The sequence below is a fragment of the Saccopteryx bilineata genome, chromosome 4, assembly GCF_036850765.1.
Source record: "Saccopteryx bilineata isolate mSacBil1 chromosome 4, mSacBil1_pri_phased_curated, whole genome shotgun sequence".
NCBI classification, from domain to species: Eukaryota; Metazoa; Chordata; class Mammalia; order Chiroptera; family Emballonuridae; genus Saccopteryx; species Saccopteryx bilineata.
In genome coordinates this window covers 275801092-275820220 of record NC_089493.1, presented here as the reverse complement: position 1 = coordinate 275820220, position 19129 = coordinate 275801092, and the positions used below count along the sequence as shown (strand labels likewise).

Genomic DNA, 19129 nt, shown 5'->3' with positions numbered 1-19129 from the left:
GTCTAAAAGTTACATTCGTTCAATTTTCAGTTCTCAGCTACATAATAACAGTTCCTGTAGCAACTGTTAGTCCCAAACTGGCTTATCTTGACCACTGACTATTTCTAAAGGCTTATCCCCTGCTTTCAATTTGTAGATCCTCAAGTCACTTATGCTGATTATAGCAACGGCCAAAGTAAAATTTAATAAGGACAGCTAAGCTGTTGGTGGGTCAGGGGTGACTAGATGCACTTTCAGATAAAAGTTGAATGGTTTAGGCCCTGGCCGGTTGACTCAGCAGTAGAGCGTCGGCCTGGCGTGTGGGGGACCCGGGTTCGATTCCCGGCCAGGGCACACAGGAGAAGCACCCATTTGCTTCTCCACCCCCACCCCCTCCTTCCTCTCTGTCTCTCTCTTCCCTTCCCGCAGCTAAGGCTCCATTGGAGCAAAGATGGCCCGGGCGCTGGGGATGGCTCCTTGGCCTCTGCCCCAGGCGCTAGAGTGGCTCTGGTCGCGGCAGAGCGATGCCCCGGAGGGGCAGAGCATCGCCCCCTGGTGGGCAGAGCGTCGCCTCTGGTGGGCGTGCTGGGTGGATCCCGGTCAGGCGCATGCAGGAGTCTGTCTGACTGTCTCTCCCCGTTTTCAGCTTCAGAAAAAAAAAAAAAAAAGTTGAATGGTTTAGGGATTTCCCTTTTCACCATGGCCGATGCCTACTTGCTACTGAGCACTGGCTATTGCGGGCCAGCATGCCACGGGACTCAGGGAGGGTCCCCAGCCACAGCGAGTGTCTATTCCAGGAGGGAGACAGACAACAGGCAAGGAAATGAACAAACAATGTCATCTGAGGTGGCTATTATTGCTTTATTAGAGTAACAGGATCGAGAGGACAGCGTGAGGAGGAGCTGAACCCTGAAAGAGGCAAGAAGAGTCCCATGGGAAGTACCAGGGGAGGGCACACCCGGCAGAGGGCACAGCGAGGACAAAGCAAAGGGCCATGCTAGGGGAGCACTGGGCACACGTGGGCACAGGAAGGAGCCCAGTGCAGCTGGAGGGTCAGGAGGGTGAGGGGTGGTAGCAAGCAATAAGGGAAGGAAGGTTGGGCTGGATTACAGACAACCTTCTGGGCCAAAGTAAAAAGTACTGATGTTAATCTAATAAGTACAGGAGCCCGTTTCAGTAGGGGACTGGGACTTGAGAACCAGTGGGGAAGAAGTCAGAGCTGCAGGGCCGAGCATGGGCTATAGGAAGGATAACAGAGTAAGCAGAGTGATCACTGCTGCAGCAGCGGATCCTTACTGAGCCTGACACAGTGGCACGCTTCTCTGTCTCCGACACGGGTTAACTCCCTTCCTCCCTACAACAGCCGCCCAGAAGAACACCCACTGAACCTATTTTACAAATGGACAAACTGAGGCTCAGAGAAGTTCAGTGAATTAGGGAGAGGCAGTGGAATCTGAGGAGCGGACAGAGGTGAGAAATAATTCTGAACCACACTGTTCAAGGCAGGAGCCACTAGCCAGAGGTGGTTAGCTAAATAAACTAAAATGAAATAATAAAAATCCATTCCTTAGTCACATTAGTCACCTTCCAAGTGCTCAGCAGCCATCATCACAGAAAGTCCTATTGGACTGCACTGCTTTAGAAGAAGCAGAACCTGCTGTTGATGTGGCTATTGAGGATAAGGGGAGGGTGACTTTGTCTTCATCGTCACAGCCTCTCCATAAACTCAGCTCAGAGAGGGTAAGCAACCTGTGCGGGATCACACAGCTAGGAAGCCATCTGTGAGGCACATTCTTTCCCACTCTTTTCTGCCACCACATTAAATTCATTCACTCACCAGCTGTCAGATGAACAATACTATTTCTCTACAGATGTAGGTGAGCAATATCATTTTCTACCCAGGTATCTTGGCAGATGTTACCTGGCTCACAGGTGCTCAAAGAGGTCTCAGGTTGGCTGAATAATGCCCCCCCCCAAGATGCCCACCTCCTAATCCCAGGAACATGTGAATATGTTACCTTACACAACAAAAGGGACTTTGCAGTTGTGATTAAATAAAGGTTCTGGAGATGAAGCAATTATCTTGCATTATTCTAGTTACCCAATGTGATTACAGGGTCCTTATAAAAGGCTGGTTGGAAGGCCAGAGAGAGATTTGAAGATGCTACAAGCTGACTTAAAAGATGAAAGAAGGAGCAACCCTGGCCAGTTGGTCCAGTGGTAGAGCATTGAACCGGCGTGTGAAAGTCCCAGGTTCAATTTCCTGTCAGGGCACACAGGAAAAGTGACCATCTATTTCTTCATCTCTCCCCCCACTGCTTCTCCTCTCCTATAGCCATGGCTCTATTAGTTCGGGGGCTGAGGATGGCTTCATGGAGCCTCAGGCGCTAAAAATAGCAGGGTTGTGAGCATGGCCCCAGATGGGCAGAGCATCAGCCCCAGGTGGAGGTTGCTGGGTGGGTCCCACTCGGGGCACATGCAGGAATCTGTCTCTCTATTTCCCCTCCTCTCACTTGGAAAGGAAGGAAAAAATAAAATAAAAATAATAAAGATGGAAGAAGGGGCCATAAGCCAAGGAATATAGGTGGCTTCTGGAAGCTGGAAAGGCTAGGAAAACACCAAGGCGGCAGGTTGTATTGCATTTACATCCATGCCCCTAGGTCAGGGGTCCCCAAACTTTTTACACAGGGGGCCAGTTCACTGTCCCTCAGACCATTGGAGGGTCGGACTATAAAAAAAACTATGAACAAATCCCTATGCACACTGCACATATCTTATTTTAAAGTAAAAAAACAAAACGGAAACAAATACAATATTTAAAATAAAGAACAAGTAAATTTAAATCAACAAACTGACCAGTATTTCAATGGGAACTATGCTCCTCTCACTGACCACCAATGAAAGAGGTGCCCCTTCCGGAAGTGCAGCGGGGGCCAGATAAATGGCCTCAGGGGGCCGCATGCAGCCCGCGGGCCGTAGTTTGGGGACCCCTGCCCTAGGTGGTATTTTATCATTAGTCCTGAGCATTCAGTGTTAAGCATCGAATGTTGATTTCTCACCATGGAAGAGGAGAATTTGGCTCCCATTTGACCCTCTCCTCTTCTCCATAGAGGCGCTGTGCTCACATATAGTGTTAGATCAACACTTGGGGTTTGCATTATGAAGACAATGGAGACACTACACACAATTGGGCCCCTTCATTTATCGTGATTATTCCTCTGTCCTGCCCAACTTTTGGCTTTCCCTGGAATTAATCATTACCTCGTCTTACTATTTTTTTTTTCCGAAGCTGGAAACGGGGAGGCAGTCAGACAGACTCCCGCATGCGCCCGACCGGGATCCACCCAGCATGCCCACCAGGGGGCAATGCTTTGCCCCTCTGGGGCGTCGCTCTGTTGCATCCAGAGCCATTCTAACACCTGAGGCAGAGGCCACAGAGCCATCCCCAGCGCCCGGGCCATCTTTGCTCCAATGGAGCCTCGGCTGCGGGAGGGGAAGAGAGAGACAGAGAGGAAGGAGAGGGGGAGGGGTGGAGAAGCAGATGGGCGCTTCTCCTGTGTGCCCTGGCCAGGAATCGAACCCGGGACTCCTGCACGCCAGGCTGACGCTCTACCACTGAGCCAACCGGCCAGGGCTCGTCTAACTATTTTCTAGTTATATATCAATTCCAAACTAACCACAAAGTGTCCACGTCTTCTCTCAATGCATCACACTGTCTTCATAGCGACTGCCACCATCTAAAATCCTTATTTATCTAAAGTTCACCACCAGGACCCCCGGGGCCTAGCACCTGCCTGGCACCAGCTGGTACAAAATGACTATTTATTACCTGAGTCTGTCCTTTTGACTTTGGGAGCTTGCTCTAAGGAACACTTGAGGGGGAAAAAAGCTGGAAAAGTACTTTTGAAAAGCAGATTGCAAGCTCCAATGTCAAGAACGGCAGTTAGAACGCCTTAGTGCCTTCACTCAGAAGTTGTCACTCACAACTCCAAAGAAACATGCAGGGGAGGCTGTAACAGCACCAGTCTAGAAATAAAGCCGCTTACTGTTGATATCTGTTCATACTGCCAATAATTCTGTTTATAACATGATTGGTTGCCTTTTTTAAAATGTTAAACACCAATGAGAGGTGAAGAGAATATACATTGTGTGTGTGTGTGTGTTATCAAGCACTGCGGCGAGTACTTCCTGCAGGTCGCACCATGAGAACATGGCAGAGCTCAGTCCACACCCCTCTTTCCTGTCTGTCACCCTGACTGGCACCAGAGGAAAACCTGGCCTGGCCTGGAGCTGAAACGGCCTCACACTGCCTTGCTCAGGGCCTCCAAGTATTGTCACAGCATCGCTTAGGAGTAAAAGGAACCCAAATGCACCCCCACCCCCACCGCCATCACTCACTTCCTCAGTCAAAAGCATCAGCTAACACGCTGAGGACCCCGGCCCAGGGTGGGCTCATCCCAGCCCAGGCTCCCCAGAAGCCAAGACCGGGAAACCTCTCATCAACCCCTTTAGGTACCAGGTAACCCCAGAAATCATTCTGCCACAGGCCGGCACTGACAGGCTGGAATTTAGAAGAGCCAGACACTCCCACTGCAAAATATGCATAAGGACCTCCAGGGCTGTGCAGCCCTCCCCAGCTGGTGTTTCTCAGCCCCCTCCCTCTGCAGGAGGGGATTACTCCCCGACACCACCTCCACACCCCGCCAGCCCGGCCCTCTCTCCACCCCAAAGCAGATGGGTGTGCACAGCTCAGACGTGGCCACCACTTCAGCATCCTCAGTATAGATGACCCAGGACAAGTGTGTTCATCTTGCCAGCTCCCTGGCTGGCCCAGCTGCTTCACAAACGCCCAGAACACTAGGTAAAAGCACGGGCTTCCCCAGCTCCAACCCAAGCCGCTGCATCAAGAGTCTCTGCGGCTTATCTGGGCCATTCGCCTCTTGAACCAGTTGCCCAGGAACCTGAGGTGCAGCCACATCTGGGTCACATTAACATCATGTGGATGTCATGAGAGTATCATGTACCCCTGATATGTGATGAAGAAGACACTTCACTCTGTGCGTTCCTCTCCAACACCTGTGACGTGGAGAACGTCAGACAAACCCAACTGAGCACATTCTACTCAGCCCCTGATCAGTCCTCTTCAGTACCGTCAAGGTCACGGGAAAGGAGGAAAGCCTGAGAAACTGTCACAGCCAACAGCCTAAGGAGACAGGATGGAGTCACGGAACAGAAAGAGGAAATTAGTGAAAAACCTAGTGCAATCTAAAGAAATTGGACAGTGTAATTAGTAGTAATGTACCGATGCTGGCATCTGATTGTGACAAATGTACCAGGCTGTTCTCAGAGGTGAGTAGCAGGGAATCCGAAAGTCAGTGAGTGGGATATGGAAACTCACTGCGCTATCTCTGAGACGTTTTTGTAAATCTAAAATTATTTCAAAACAAAGATTTTATCTTTTAAAAAGTGAGTCCATTTAAAGAGCGCTATTAATTTAATAGTAATGTGCACACAGCCAAAATCATAACCAGGGTTCCAGGAAAAGGAGGTTAGGGAGTCAGAGCTCACGTCTCGCTCCGCCCACTTCGTACCAGAGTCAGCAGCGTAAACCCTTCTCACACTGAACTCCTGGGGCAGGAGCCTTCATCGCCATTCATTACCATGGTCTTTGTGGTCCTACTTCTGGGGACCCATCCTCCAGAGAAACAAGCAGAGAAATCACAGAAAAAGTTCACTCGAGGGAAAAGTATAAAATGACCTAAAAATGTGGCGCTTGGAATCTGGTGAAGTGGTTCAATAGCCCCATGGAGGATCAGTGGTCACTCACAAGGGATGTTTGTAGCCCTGGCCGGTTGGCTCAGTGGTAGAGCGTCGGCCTGGCGTGCAGAGGTCCCGGGCTCGATTCCCAGCCAGGGCACACAGGAGAAGCGCCCATCTGCTTCTCCACCCCTCCCCCTCTCCTTCCTCTCTGTCTCTCTCTTCCCCTCCCGCAGCCAAGGCTCCATTGGAGCAAAGATGGCCCAGGCGCTGGGGATGGCTCTGTGGCCTCTGCCTCAGGCGCTAGAGTGGCTCTGGTCGCAATAGAGCGACGCCCCGGAGGGGCAGAGCATCGCCCCCTGGTGGGCATGCCGGGTGGATCCATGTCGGGAGCATGCGGGAGTCTGTCTGACTGTCACTCCCCGTTTCCAGCTTCAGGGGAAAAAAAAAGAGGGATGTTTGTAAATGACAAGGAAATATGTCAGGTGGTCTCTATCACAACTACTCAAGTCCTCACAAGCTGTAACTGTGGGACCCCTGCGCGGTGCACACAGAGGTTCTGTCACAGCCCGTGTTCATCCCGAAGCCCAGCCTCCTCTCCTGTACACCGCATGCCTCCAGCACGCGAGGCTCAGCAGAACTGCTAGTACTCCCCCCCCACACCGCATCAGAACACCAGCTAATAGCGATGGGGCACCTACTGTGTGCTCAGTTCTCCCTGATATTGCTCCTTCAATTCTCCCAACAGCCCTGGGAGGCAGAAACAATCAATATCCCCATTGCACAGATGAGGAGACTGAGGCTTGCAGATTTAACTGACTCGCCCAAGAACAAATCGCAGGCATGCAGCAAAGCGGGACAGCAAACCCAGAGCCATGCCTCCAAGGGCCCACCTCCTAACCGCAGCTGCTACTCTCTCGAGGCAGCCACGTTTTTTTTGATACTGTGCTGCATAACCAAAAACCTTTAAAGACCCTGCAGGCGCCTACCAGAAAGGAGTTTTTCAAAAACAGGGCGGAAGGACGGAGGGGTGTCGGGAGCCTGGTTGGGAGGAAATGCAGCTCGTGGGCGAAGCACCCAGGGCAAACTCCTCCGAAGCCCTGCAGTTTCACAGGAGTCAATACTGGGCCTGGAGGAGAGTGGAGGGACAGCTGCTGTCCTGGGTCACCTCCCTTGGAAGGGAGGATGGCCTGAGGACAGTGTCTTCTGCCACTGAGTCTGAACAACCCGAGGGGGTGTGTGTGCAGGAGAGAGGCACTGTTTCCATGTGACTTATGCAAACACCCCTAGACCCTAAGAGGATCAGTGCACATATGTCCCCAAGTGTCACGTGTGGCCTCCCTGGGTGGTCAGAGCGATCTGATCTAGCTCTGGTCCACACTCTCCCCCCCGGCAAGACCCTGCATGATCACCTCCCCACCACATCCTCCCACCACCTCCTTTCTCCTTGCCCCTTGGACGTTCTGTCCCTCAAAAGGTAACTGGGTCTCCCCTTGGGCCTGGGCCCTTGCTGTCCCCTGCCCAAAGCTCTTCTCCCGCACTCTGCCGGAGGTGGGCCTCTTCTCATCACGCTGCTCTCAGCTCCTCCCCCGGTAGTGGCAGAGCCAGCTGGGCGGGCCGCACATCCTTTTCTCTAAACCTATGCGCTCAATGTCGAAGATGCCAGCCAGCCGTCACAGTCCACATGGGCACAGTCCAGGCGGGGAGGGGGCCGGTTGCTGGCTCATCAGTTAAGGCCAACAAATAAGGAGTGGGCCCTCCAACTGGCCTTAAGAAATTTAACTCCAAGTTGCATGTCACAAAAACTTGCTGTGTGCCTCTGGGAAGATCTCACAACCCCTCTGATTCCTTTATAAATATGAGGTGACTATGAACTTGAACTAGGTTTTGCCTCTGTTCTTCCAGGACACACATGATAATAATAGCTTACCTGACTGAGAACCAAGCCAAGCCCTATAAGTCACATATGATAACTTACAGGGGTTGATACTTAGATGCATACACATACACATACATTTATATAAATATACATATATATACTCATTTATATATATATATACACATGTACATATATTCACTTAATCCTCACAAACACCCTATGAATTAAATGCCATTATTATTATATATATTCATGTAATCCTTGCACCAATCCTATGAATCAAGTACCGCTATCATGTTGTATATAGACTCACTTATTCTTCACAACAGCCCTATGAACTAAGTACATTCTCCCCATCCCTACTTCCCCACTTTATAGGCGAGAACAGGGAGCCACGAAGAGGTTACATTTTGTGCCTGAAGCTCCATGCTAGTGAGAGCCAGAGCCAGGATTGCAAGCCCGGTGGCTTTTCACCCACCCTTGACAGAACCTTTCAATGACATGATTCACTGACAACCTAAGGCTCCTGCTTGAATGAACCAGATTCTAAAGAGACTGCCCCTAAAGACACGTGCAGAGAAGTAGTCTCCTTGGACATGGAGGTTGGGTACCAACAGCTTATAAGTCAACAAAATCATAAAGTTAACATTGAAAAATCCCTTAAAACAGCCTCAAAGTAACATGCCAATGGCTTTGTTCCTAACACCCCTGTACAGCACCCACTATGTGTAAATGCCAACTAGACACGGGGATCCCAAGGGTGCAATACAGCGTGCTTGGCATGGCTGGACACTCACACTGTGAGAGGCACATGGAGCAGGTCCTGTGGGGTGGGGAGGGGCACTGGCAGAGCCCCTGTACCCTTCTCACCCTCACGCTGGTACACACCTCCCATTGGGGTAACATCACCTGCACTAGATAAGCAGGTGTTGGTTTTCCTCCAGAAGCATGTGCTGGTTTCTCCTAAGCTACATGTGCAACTGTGGGTGCCCAGTGCCGAACCCTCCTTGTCATGGCCGTGGCCACCCTGACACACACAACTCACACGGCCATAACCACCCTGGCTGTGCGTTACTGATCCAATTCCCCACCACACTCAGCACCCTGCCCCTGTCCCTCCAACTCAAAGCAATATTTGGAACACAAGTGAATGAAAGGGGGATACTGTTACTGAGATCAACTTAAATCCACCTTCATTTAAAGATGAATCATTCCAGATTTAGATGCTTCATGAAATCCCTTGCAAGCCCTACAACTAACCACTGTGTGAGTGGCAGGAACAGTGGGCTTCTTTACCTCTGAGGGTTCCGCCAGGCCCACCGTTCTGGGACAAAGGTTGTAAACTAATGGTGGCCCACTGGCCAAAGCTAGCCCACAAATAGAATTTATCTGGGTGATAAACATTGACACCTAATTTGCATGCACACACACATACACACAGAGAGATTTCACATGAAAAAACAACCTAGATTTCCAGCTTCTATTGAAATGTAGATAAGTCTGATGACATTAGACCTGCACTCTCCATCTTAACAGTGGGCTTGAAAGGAATAACAGCTGTCCCCTCAAATACTCCCTACCATTCCCTACTGCCTTATACCCAGTCCTTTTCACATATTAACAGTACTTGCTCAGCTTCCATTGGCCCTTGGGTTTACAACCTCAGTCCTAGATGTTCTGTATTAGCTCTTCCCACACAGAGGACTTCTTGCTAGGGGACATGCTCTAGTCAAACTGACCTCTGTTTATCCAGTAAAACATGGTCCATCTGAACTCAGGGCCTTTGCACATGCTGGAAACTCTTCCTGTCTTTTTTCTTTGTCATTTCTGCGGAAATATCACTTCTTTGGAGAAGACTTTCTTGTTCTCCTTGATTAGAAATCCTCCTACTTACACATTTTCCTAGTTCCTGACATGTTTCATTCTTTGTAATTTTCACAGTTTGTAATTACAGCATTACAAAATGGATGATTTGTTTTAAAAATGTGTATGTATTTTTTTTAAGTTTCTGGAAAGGTAGTACCTTCACAGGATCAAACAGTAAATTCAAATAGTACGAAAGGGAAGTGTACGAGAATTGTCCTCATGGCTATCTTCCTTCTTGAGGGATCAGGTTTATTTTGGTTCATGTCTAATACTAACTAGGGGGCCTGGTTGTTAAATCTCTTGAATAATGAGGGATGGCAAGAGTGGGTGTAGGGATTGGAGATGTATTAGTGTCCCTTTGCTGCTGTAACAAATTATCACGTACTTAGTGGCTTAAAGCAACACACACACATACAACAACTTCCCGAGGTCAGATATCTGACGTGGGTCTTACGGAGCTAAAGCCAAGGTGTAGACAGGGCTGCTATCCTGCTGAGAGCATGAGGGGAGAGCCTGCTTTCTTGCCTTTTCCAGCTTCCAGAGACTGTTCTCAGCCCTGCCTCTCATCCTAAGTATCCTCCATCTTCAAAGCCAATAATGTTAGGTCAAGTTCTCACATTCATCACCCTCTGATTCTTCTTCTGCCTCCTACTTTTAAGGACTTTGTGATTACATTGGGCCCACCTGGATAAGCCAGGTTTGTCTCTCTATTTTAAGGTCAACTGATCTGCAACCTTCATCCCCCCAATGCCAGGTGACCTGACACAGCCACAGGTTCCAGGGGTTAGGATGTGGAGACCTTTGGGGCCGTTATTCTGCCCATCACAGGAGGGATCTTCCTAAAGGGTGGAGATTCTCTGAATGAGTCTAAATTGAGCTAAAATCTTCTGACCATGTACCCAAAGCCTCAAACAAACAATGGCACAAAACACCAAATATGGCTCAGACATGGTTGTTAATTGTGAAATTGTAAAGCAAGACTTTAATACACGCCAAGACATCCTCACCAACAGTGATGGCACCTGGCTTCACAGAGCTGTCATGCAATTCTGCACAGAAAATGTTTAGTTCGGGGCCTGGCGCACAGTAAGTGCTCCATGAATGCTTGTTTGAAAAAGGGAGACCGTGCCAGACTAGGCAGGCAGCACCACCTATCACTGACAATTTAGCTGTGCCTGACTCAGAACAAGAAGATTCGTTCAAGACAGACAGCTGTCAGAGGGGACAGACTGGAGGGGCTAGATGAAAGAAGGTGAAGGATTAGCCAGAAAACATATATACACAACACATAGGCACGGACAACAATGTGGCGATGGCCAGAGCGGAAGGTGGTGGGGGCGAAGTGGAGGTGGGCAAAGCAGGTGGGGGGAATGGGGATGGAAAGAGACCTTGCTTGGGGCGATGGGCACACAATGCAGTGGACAGATGATGTTTTATTGAGTGGGGCACTTGAAACCTGTATGGCAGGCAACCCCAAACTACCGCCCGCAGGCTGCATGCGGCCCCCTGAGGCCATTTATCCGGCCCCCCTGCCGCACTTCTGGAAGGGGCAACTCTTTCATTGGTGGTCAGTGAGAGGAACACTGTATGTGGCGGCCCTCCAATGGTCTGAGGGACAGTGAACTGGCCTTTTATGTAAAAAGTTTGGGGACCCCTGCTGTATGGTTTTGTAAACCAGTGTTACCCCAATAAATTCAATTTTTAAAAAGAACATTTATTCAATAAATGTTTAGTGAGCACCTACTCCCTAATGAGCTATGAGGGAACGCACTGGGAACGATGAACAAATCAAAGAGCCGTGCCCTCATGGACTTTACTCTTCCATAGGGTGAATCGTGACTCTAGGAAAAAAACAGAAGAAAACGCAGCTCCACTTACGTGCATAGAATGGACTGGTCCTCTCGATCTGAGAACAGAAAGAAAAGAGAGCCGTGAGTCAGAAGAAGCTCTGAGCTGAGGGTCTGGATATGGTGCCTCCTGGGTCCCCCATTCTAAGCTCTTGCACATCAGCCCCACTAGGGGTGACAAGGGTCCAGCTGGGCTCATTGCCCAGAGCACGGGGGACAAGACTAAAGCCAAGAGGGCAGCAGGGTTATTTGAGAAACACCCTCCCTGCCCCAAAGCTCTCAGGCAGCCCCAGAAAGATGCTGGAGTCTGACTTGTTCAGGAGGTAGTGATCTTCCCAGCCCGCCAGCTCTGGGGGGTCCTGGGAGACCCGCTCTGCGGGTCCTGGGAGAATCGGTCACGGATGGAACACTGAATTTGGATACAGACAGATTGGGGTCCATTTGGCCACTTCCCAGTTCTGTGGCCCTGGGCAAATATTTGTAACCTCTCCACACCTCAGTTCCTTCATCTGGAATACGGGGTAGTAGACACTGTTTGGTTTGAAAATCCAGCACCTATTCCTTCTTCCAGAAAGACCATCCTGTGTTCCTTCAGGAGACATGCCCCCTGCCCTGCCCCTGCCATCATACACAGTCTTGGTGGGGCTGCCCCAGCGGCTCCCCAAGCCCGGAAGTGAGAAGGGGTCCCAGGCTGTGTTGTTCAGGTCCTCCCGGCTGGACCGAGAACAGGGACTCACAATGGACGGACGGAGTCCTGAGGGGTCCTCATGTCCTGCCCTCAGAGCCCGAGCAGTCTCTGTCATTCCCTGATGCTGGATCCCCAGTCTTTTCAGCCCATCTGTGAGCTTCCAGATACTTCTCTATAAATCCCTTCCCTAGATAAGGTGCCAGGTTGATCTCTGTTGCTCACCACCAGAGAATCTGGTGGATATAGCAAGCATTGTGACAGTCAGTGTGATTATGCAGGCATTACTCATCACCTTCTCTTTAAAAGCCCGTTCCCCCCCCCCCATGACAAGCAAAGGGAGGCTTACCAAACCCTTTAATTATCAACCAATTAGCCATAACTGAGAAATCAGAGCATCACACTCCCTGATGGCCAACCCCACGGCATTTCTGCAGTCCACTCCCCAGGTCCACCTCCACCTCCACAGAGCTCAGTCCCTCACGCTCAAAGATCTCCCTTGATCTTTTACTAGCCTCCTCCAAACCTCTTCCACTTTGCACATTCCTTAAAACGTAAACACAAATTTACCTTATGAGCCAGTAATCCCAAGACCAGGAATCTACCCAAGTGCCCTGAAAACATCTGTCCTTATCAGACTGGCACACAAATGTCCCCAGCAGTGTTACCATTAAGCTAAAAAGAGGAAACAACACAAATGTCCATCAACTGATGACCAGATAAACCAAATGTGGTACAGCCATGCAATGGAATATTATTCAGTCATAAAAACAATGAAGTACTGATTCCTACTACAAGCTGGATGACTCTCAAAAACATGGTAAGTGAAAGAAATCAGACACAAAAGACCACATATTGTATGATTCCATGTACAAGAAATGTCCAGAGTAGGCAAATGCGCCGAGACACAGATTAGTGGTGGCCAGGGGTGGGGGTGAGGTTACTGCAAATGGGCATGAAGGATCATTTTGGGGTTCTCAAGCTGGACTGTGGTGATACTTACATAACTGTCAATTTACTGAACATTGCTGAATATTACTTAAAATAGATAAATTTTTGGTATGCAAATTTTATTTTATTTTTTTTGACAGAGCAAGAGTCAGTGAGAGGGACAGTAGGTACAGACAGACAGGAAGGGAGAGAGATGAGAAGCATCAATTCTTGGTTGCAGCTCCTTAGTTGTTTATTGATCATTTTCTTATATGTGCCTTGACCTGGGGTTTACAGCAGAGTGAGTGACCTCTTGCTCAAGCCAGTGACCTTGGGCTCAAACCAGTGACCTTAGGCTTCAAGCCAGTGGCCTTTGGGCTCAAGCCAGCGACCTTGGGCTCAAGCCAGTGACCTTAGGCTTCAAGCCAGCAACCTTTGGGCTCAAGCCAGCGACCATGGGGTCATTCATGTCTATGATCCCATGCTCAAGCCAGCAACCTTGGGCTTCAAGCTAGCAACCTTTGGGCTCAAGTCAGTGACCATGGGGTCATGTCTATGATCCCACGCTCAAGCCAATGACCCCTTGCTCAAGCTGGTGAGCCTCCACTCAAGCTGGATGAGCCCACACTCAAGCAGGTGATCTTGGGGTTTTGAACCTGGGTCCTCCACATCCCAGTCCAACGCTCTATCCATTGCGCCACCGACTGGTCAGGCTGCAAATTTTATCTTAAATAACTGTTTTCTTAAATCAAAAGTAGAATTTTTTATCTGTCACCATTAAATGTCTGAATTTTAAACAGATTCTGGGACTGGGGGATCATACCCATCAGCTCATTCAACTTCAGCACCTGTCTCATCTCCAGTAGCTTTTGCAGAACTGCTACCTTCGTCATGAAGCTCCCTGAGTTTGCTCAGTTCAAACTCAGGCTTCTTCAACATTTTGACTTTTCTAACAAAGATTGGCCAGCCTTTTCCAATGTTGTCCAGAACTGATTTATTGACCACTTCCTTCAAGTCATGTGTCTGTACCTCTTGGGTCATGATTTCCATCATCTTCTTCCAGATTTGGCAGACCAAATGGCAGATGCTGAGCATAAGAGTTCTTCCAAATCTGATCGTTGTATTTTTTAGTAAAACCAACTCAGAAAAGACAAAGCAAATAACCATCGGTAGTCTTGATATCAACATGAGCTTTAATCATGATCTGCCATTTTGACTGTGGAGCACATTTTGTCCTGAGTAAGATCCATGCCATGGAAATTAGGAAGTATTTTCCCTGAACATCCTCAGTAATTAGCTAAAGTTTTCTAAATGTAACTTCATTATTCTTCAGTTAGGCTTACTTAAAAACATGACCCTTGGCCCTGGCTGGTTGGCTCAATGGATAAAATATGAACCTGGTATATGGATGTCCCAGGTTCAATTCCTGGTCAGGGCACACAGGAGAAGTGACTATCTGCTTCTTTTCCCTTCCCTTTCCTCCTCCTTCTCTGTCTCTTCCTCTCTTTCAGCCAGTGGCTTGACTGGTTTGAGCATTAGCTCTGGGCACTGAGGATTGCTTTGTTGGTCCAAATGTCAGCCTCAGGTGCTAAAAATAGCTCAGCTGATTTAAGCATCAGCCCCAAAAAGGGGTTGCCAGTTAGATCCCATTCGGGACATATGTGTGAGTCTGTCTCACTATCACTATCTCCCCTCTTCTCATTTAAAAAAACAAAACAAAAATGCATTACCCTTGTGACCATCAGATGAGATTTTGGTTCCCTGAGTTCTCAAGACTGGTGTTTTTCCAGTATTTTAAATATTGAACACAGCCGGTGCTTCCACATCATACCAATCTTCCTTAGAAGACGGGTCAGCCACTGCCTTCTTGGCTCCCTTTTTCTGCCTTTCATAAGGCACTTGCTCTTTCCCACCGCCGTGGTGCTGCTCAGAAAGCCAAAAGGTTAAATAGCTGTTTTAAATCTGTCCATGGCTCCCCAGTGCTCTTAGATAAGGCCCAAGCTCCTGCACATGTCACTAAGGCCTCCCATGACTGGCTGCTGCCCGCCTCCCCAACCTTGGCACTTCTACCTCCCTTACTCTTAATGCCCCAGCAGTCCCCCCTAGATCAACTCCTGAGCACATTCTGTGCCTCTGTCAGGCTGTTCCCTCAGCATAGAAGGCCTTTCTCTTCTTTTCCTGGCTACTTCCTGGTCCCTCAGTCTCAAAGATGACACCTCTTCCAAGAAACCTTCCCCACCACGATGGAGCCAGGGGGTGGCTTGGCTGTAACTCTGCTCACACTCCCAAACTATCACAAATAGTCAACATTGCTAGAAGAAATAAGCCACCTGCTACCAGCCTCCTCAAATAATTCACTGCTACCTCCAAGCCTCTCCCAGAAACTCTGAGCTGTCACTGGTGCCTGCCCATCCCTAAAACAGAGGCAATGTGCCACCTCCATAGCCCCATGGCCCCTGTGCTTTGTTTCTCTTTGCTTGTGTCTCTGCCCCACAGAACCATGAACCCATCACAGACAAAAGTATCCAGTCCTGTACCCTACTTCCCCCAGCTCCTGGAACCCTACCCCTCATGCCCTACACCCTGACACACAGAAGATTTAGCTTGGTGAGCTTTGAAAAAAGCCAACCCCAAACCTAGGATACATGAGCTTGTTGGTGCAGAAGATCAATATACATGTAAGAAATGGACTCATTCATTCATTCATTCAACAAATACTTTTATGGCATCTACCAAGTACCCAGCACTATGCGGGGTCCTAAAACTACCACATAATAGTATCTAATACTTAGCGCCTACTCAGTGCCACATAGTGTTCTAAGCATTTACTCATTCAACCCTCACACATCTTATGAGATAGACTTTTTATTCTCTTACTATAGATGAAGAAACTGAGGATCAGAGAAAGTTTAAAACTTGCCCATAATTACTGAACTAGTCCACAGATAAGGCAGACTTTGAACCCAACACCTACTATTTATTGAGCACTTACTATAGCCCAGAAGCATTGTGAGGCACTTCTCTGTGTGGCCTTTAATCCAGGCCCTTTAAGTGTTGAGGAAACTGAGGTTAGGTAGCCCAAAGTCACACAGTTACTTTGGTGGCTGACCTGGGTTTTGAAGAATTGCGAGTCAGAGCCTGGGCTCCTTCTGCTTTTCCAAGATAGTGTACAGGAAATGGAACACGGGAACTGACGGGCCCAGGCTCCAGGGCGATTAGGGAAGGCACTCGGGGACAAGGCCTCTTGGGGAAACCAGCAGGGGCCAGCCAAAGGAAGGAGGGAGGCCAAACGCCCAGGCTGGGGGAGCAGCTGCGCTAACCTCTCAGGTAGGAAGAAGGAAGCCAGGGCATGAAGTGGCCTCTGGGCTGGAAGAATCTGCCTCCCAAGAATCGAATCTCGAGTCTGTAGACTTGTCCCATCACCACGGCCACACCTGGCCTAAGAGCCATCACTTTTGGCCCAGATCCCCCTCCCCGGTCACCCCACTCTGCCTGTGCCCCTGCCATCCTCGCCAGGCAGCCCTTTCGTGTGTAAATTTTAAAAACCTGGTAAGCATATAGAACATAAGACTCACCATGGTGACCATTTATAAGTCTACAAACTCAGTGGCACTGAGCATATTCACGCTGCTCTGCCACCGTCACCACCACCCACCTCCAGAGCTCCTTTCATCCTGCCAAACCGAAACTCTACACCCATGAAGCACTCACTCCCCGTTCCCTCTCCCCCAACCCTGTCCCCGAGGTTCATGCAGGTGTAAGAATGCCCTTCCTTTTTCAGGCTGAATAATTGTCCATTGTATGGATTGACCATATTTTGCTTATCCGTTCATCTGTTGGTGAACACTTGGGTTGCTTCCACCTCTTGGCCCTTGTGAACACTGTTGCTAAGAACAGGGGTGTACAAACATCTGTTAGAATCCCTGCTTTCACTTCTTTTGGGTACATGCTCAGAACTGCTGGATCATATGGTTTTTCTGGTTTAATTTTTGAGAAGCTGCCATACTGTTTCCCATAATGGCTGCACCATTTTACATTCCCACAAGCAGTGCCCCAGGGTTCCAGTTTCTCCACATCCTTGTCAACACATTACTGTCTGGTTTTTTATAATTGCCATTCAAATGGGTGAGGTGGTATTGCATTGCAGCAGAGGAATCTTTTTTTTTTTTTTAATTAGGCTCACTGGGTGACATTGGTTAATAAGATCATATAGATTTCCAGTGTATATCTGTATGGTACATAATCTGACTATTATATTGTGTGCCTACCGCCCAAAGTCAAAGCTTCTTAAAATTGTTGGATAATGCCACGCCTTTGCCAAAACAAGCTGTTGAGCCCTGGTGGCCCCACCATGGTCTATGAGATCTGGCGTGATGTGTCCCCCTCCATCTCTGTCATGACTCCCCACACACACACACACACTCAGCTCCTAAACAGCCAAATGAATGAGAGGATGGATGGATGAGTGGATGAGAGGATGGATGGATGGATGGATGGACGGACGGATGGACAAGAGGATAGAAGGATGGATGGATGCGAGAATGGATGGATGAGAGGATGGATGGACAAATGGGTGGATGGATGGGTTGATGGATGGATGGATGGATGGGAGGATGAGAGGATTGATGGATAGATGAGAGGATGGATAGATGGATGGATGGATGGATGGATGGATGGGAGGATGGACGAATGGGTGGATAGATGAACGAGTAGATGGATGAACAGATGGATAGATGAATGGGTGGACAAATGAGAGGATGAGAGGATGAGGATGGGTGGGAGGACAGATGAGAGGACAGACAGGACTGGAAAAGGCAATGCCGGTGTCCACTGGGAACCAGAGAGAACAGTAATGACCATATGTAGAGACAGGAATAGGCATCACATAAAGAAGACCTGGGCACCCCAGGGCAAGATGAATTAAATGATCGGGCAAGGTCCAGGGATCTATTCTCACCTCCAACCAAGTCTCTCTCTCTTCCTTCAGATTATAGATGGACATTGTGGTTGGGCTAAATCCTCAGGATAGAAGGCAGAAGAGCCATAAAGCTATTTCATTTCTCTCTCACACTCTTACTTTTTCCACCTTGGGCCACATCTTCCTCCAGGACCATGTTCAGGGGGTGTGGAGAGGCTCCAATCAGGCAAGTCTGACCTCTGAGCTGAAGGCCAGGTGGGAGCCCTTGCAGGGAGAAGGGCCATAGGAACACACGGGACAAAGGAGAGCACTCCATCATCACTTAGCCCTGTCTCCCAGTCCAGGTACATCGATCGCCATTAGGCCTACTCCCCATGCTCCTGCTACAAGTCCTGGCCTACCCCACACTCACTCAGAAACACCCACATCAGGAACACCCACACATGTGTCCAAAGAGAGACACAGAAGTTGGTCTCTGCAATAATGCCAGCAAGAACAAAGGACCAGAAACAAACCATTTAGCCAGTCTACCACCTTAAGGCCAGTTAAATAAATTCTGGATTTTAAATTCTGGTATAGCCAACAATGGTACAATTACATGAGGCAGCCGTTAAAAAGAACAGGCAGATCTTTATAGACTGATGCAGAACACTCTCCAAGATATATTAAGCTAAAAAGTAAAAGGCTGCCTGACCAGGTGGTGGCGCAGTGGATGGAGCGTCGGACTGGGATGCTGAAGGACCCAGGTTTGAGACCCCGAGGTCGCCAGCTTGAGCGCGGGCTCATCTGGCTTGAGCAAAGAGCTCACCAGCTTGGACCCAAGGTCGCTGGCTCCAGCAGGGGGTTACTCAGTCTGCTGAAGGCCCGCGGTCAAGGCACATGTGAGAAAGCAATCAATGAACAACTAAGAAGTCGCAACGCGCAACGAGAAACTGATGATTGATGCTTCTCATCTCTCTCCGTTCCTGTCTGTCTGTCCCTGTCTATCTCTGCCTCTGTAAAAAAAAAAAAAAAAAAAAAAAAAAAAAAAATTAAAAGGCTAAGTAACGTTGCATAATACATTTTGTGTTTTTTTTTTTTTTTTTTTTTGTATTTTTCTGAAGCTGGAAACAGGGAGAGACAGTCAGACAGACTCCCGCATGCGCCCAACCGGGATCCACCCGGCACGCCCACCAGGGGCGACGCTCTGCCCACCAGGGGGGCGATGCTCTGCCCCTCGGGGGGGGGGGGGGGTCGCTCTGCCGCGACCAGAGCCACTCTAGCGCCTG

At 49.1% G+C, this 19129-nt stretch overlaps 1 protein-coding gene and 1 pseudogene across 3 annotated transcripts in view; both read right to left on the bottom strand.

Annotated features, from left to right (window-relative positions):
* MYH11 (myosin heavy chain 11) overlaps nt 1-19129 on the bottom strand; it is a 132507-nt gene that overhangs the window by 66662 nt on the left and 46716 nt on the right. For all 3 annotated transcript variants that reach the window (XM_066274771.1, XM_066274772.1, XM_066274773.1), the window contains exon 4: nt 11360-11387. In XM_066274771.1, coding sequence (XP_066130868.1) covers nt 11360-11387 — 28 coding nt within the window. The remainder of the gene's footprint in view (nt 1-11359; nt 11388-19129) is intronic.
* On the bottom strand, nt 13736-18211 carry LOC136334061 (small ribosomal subunit protein eS1-like; annotated as a pseudogene).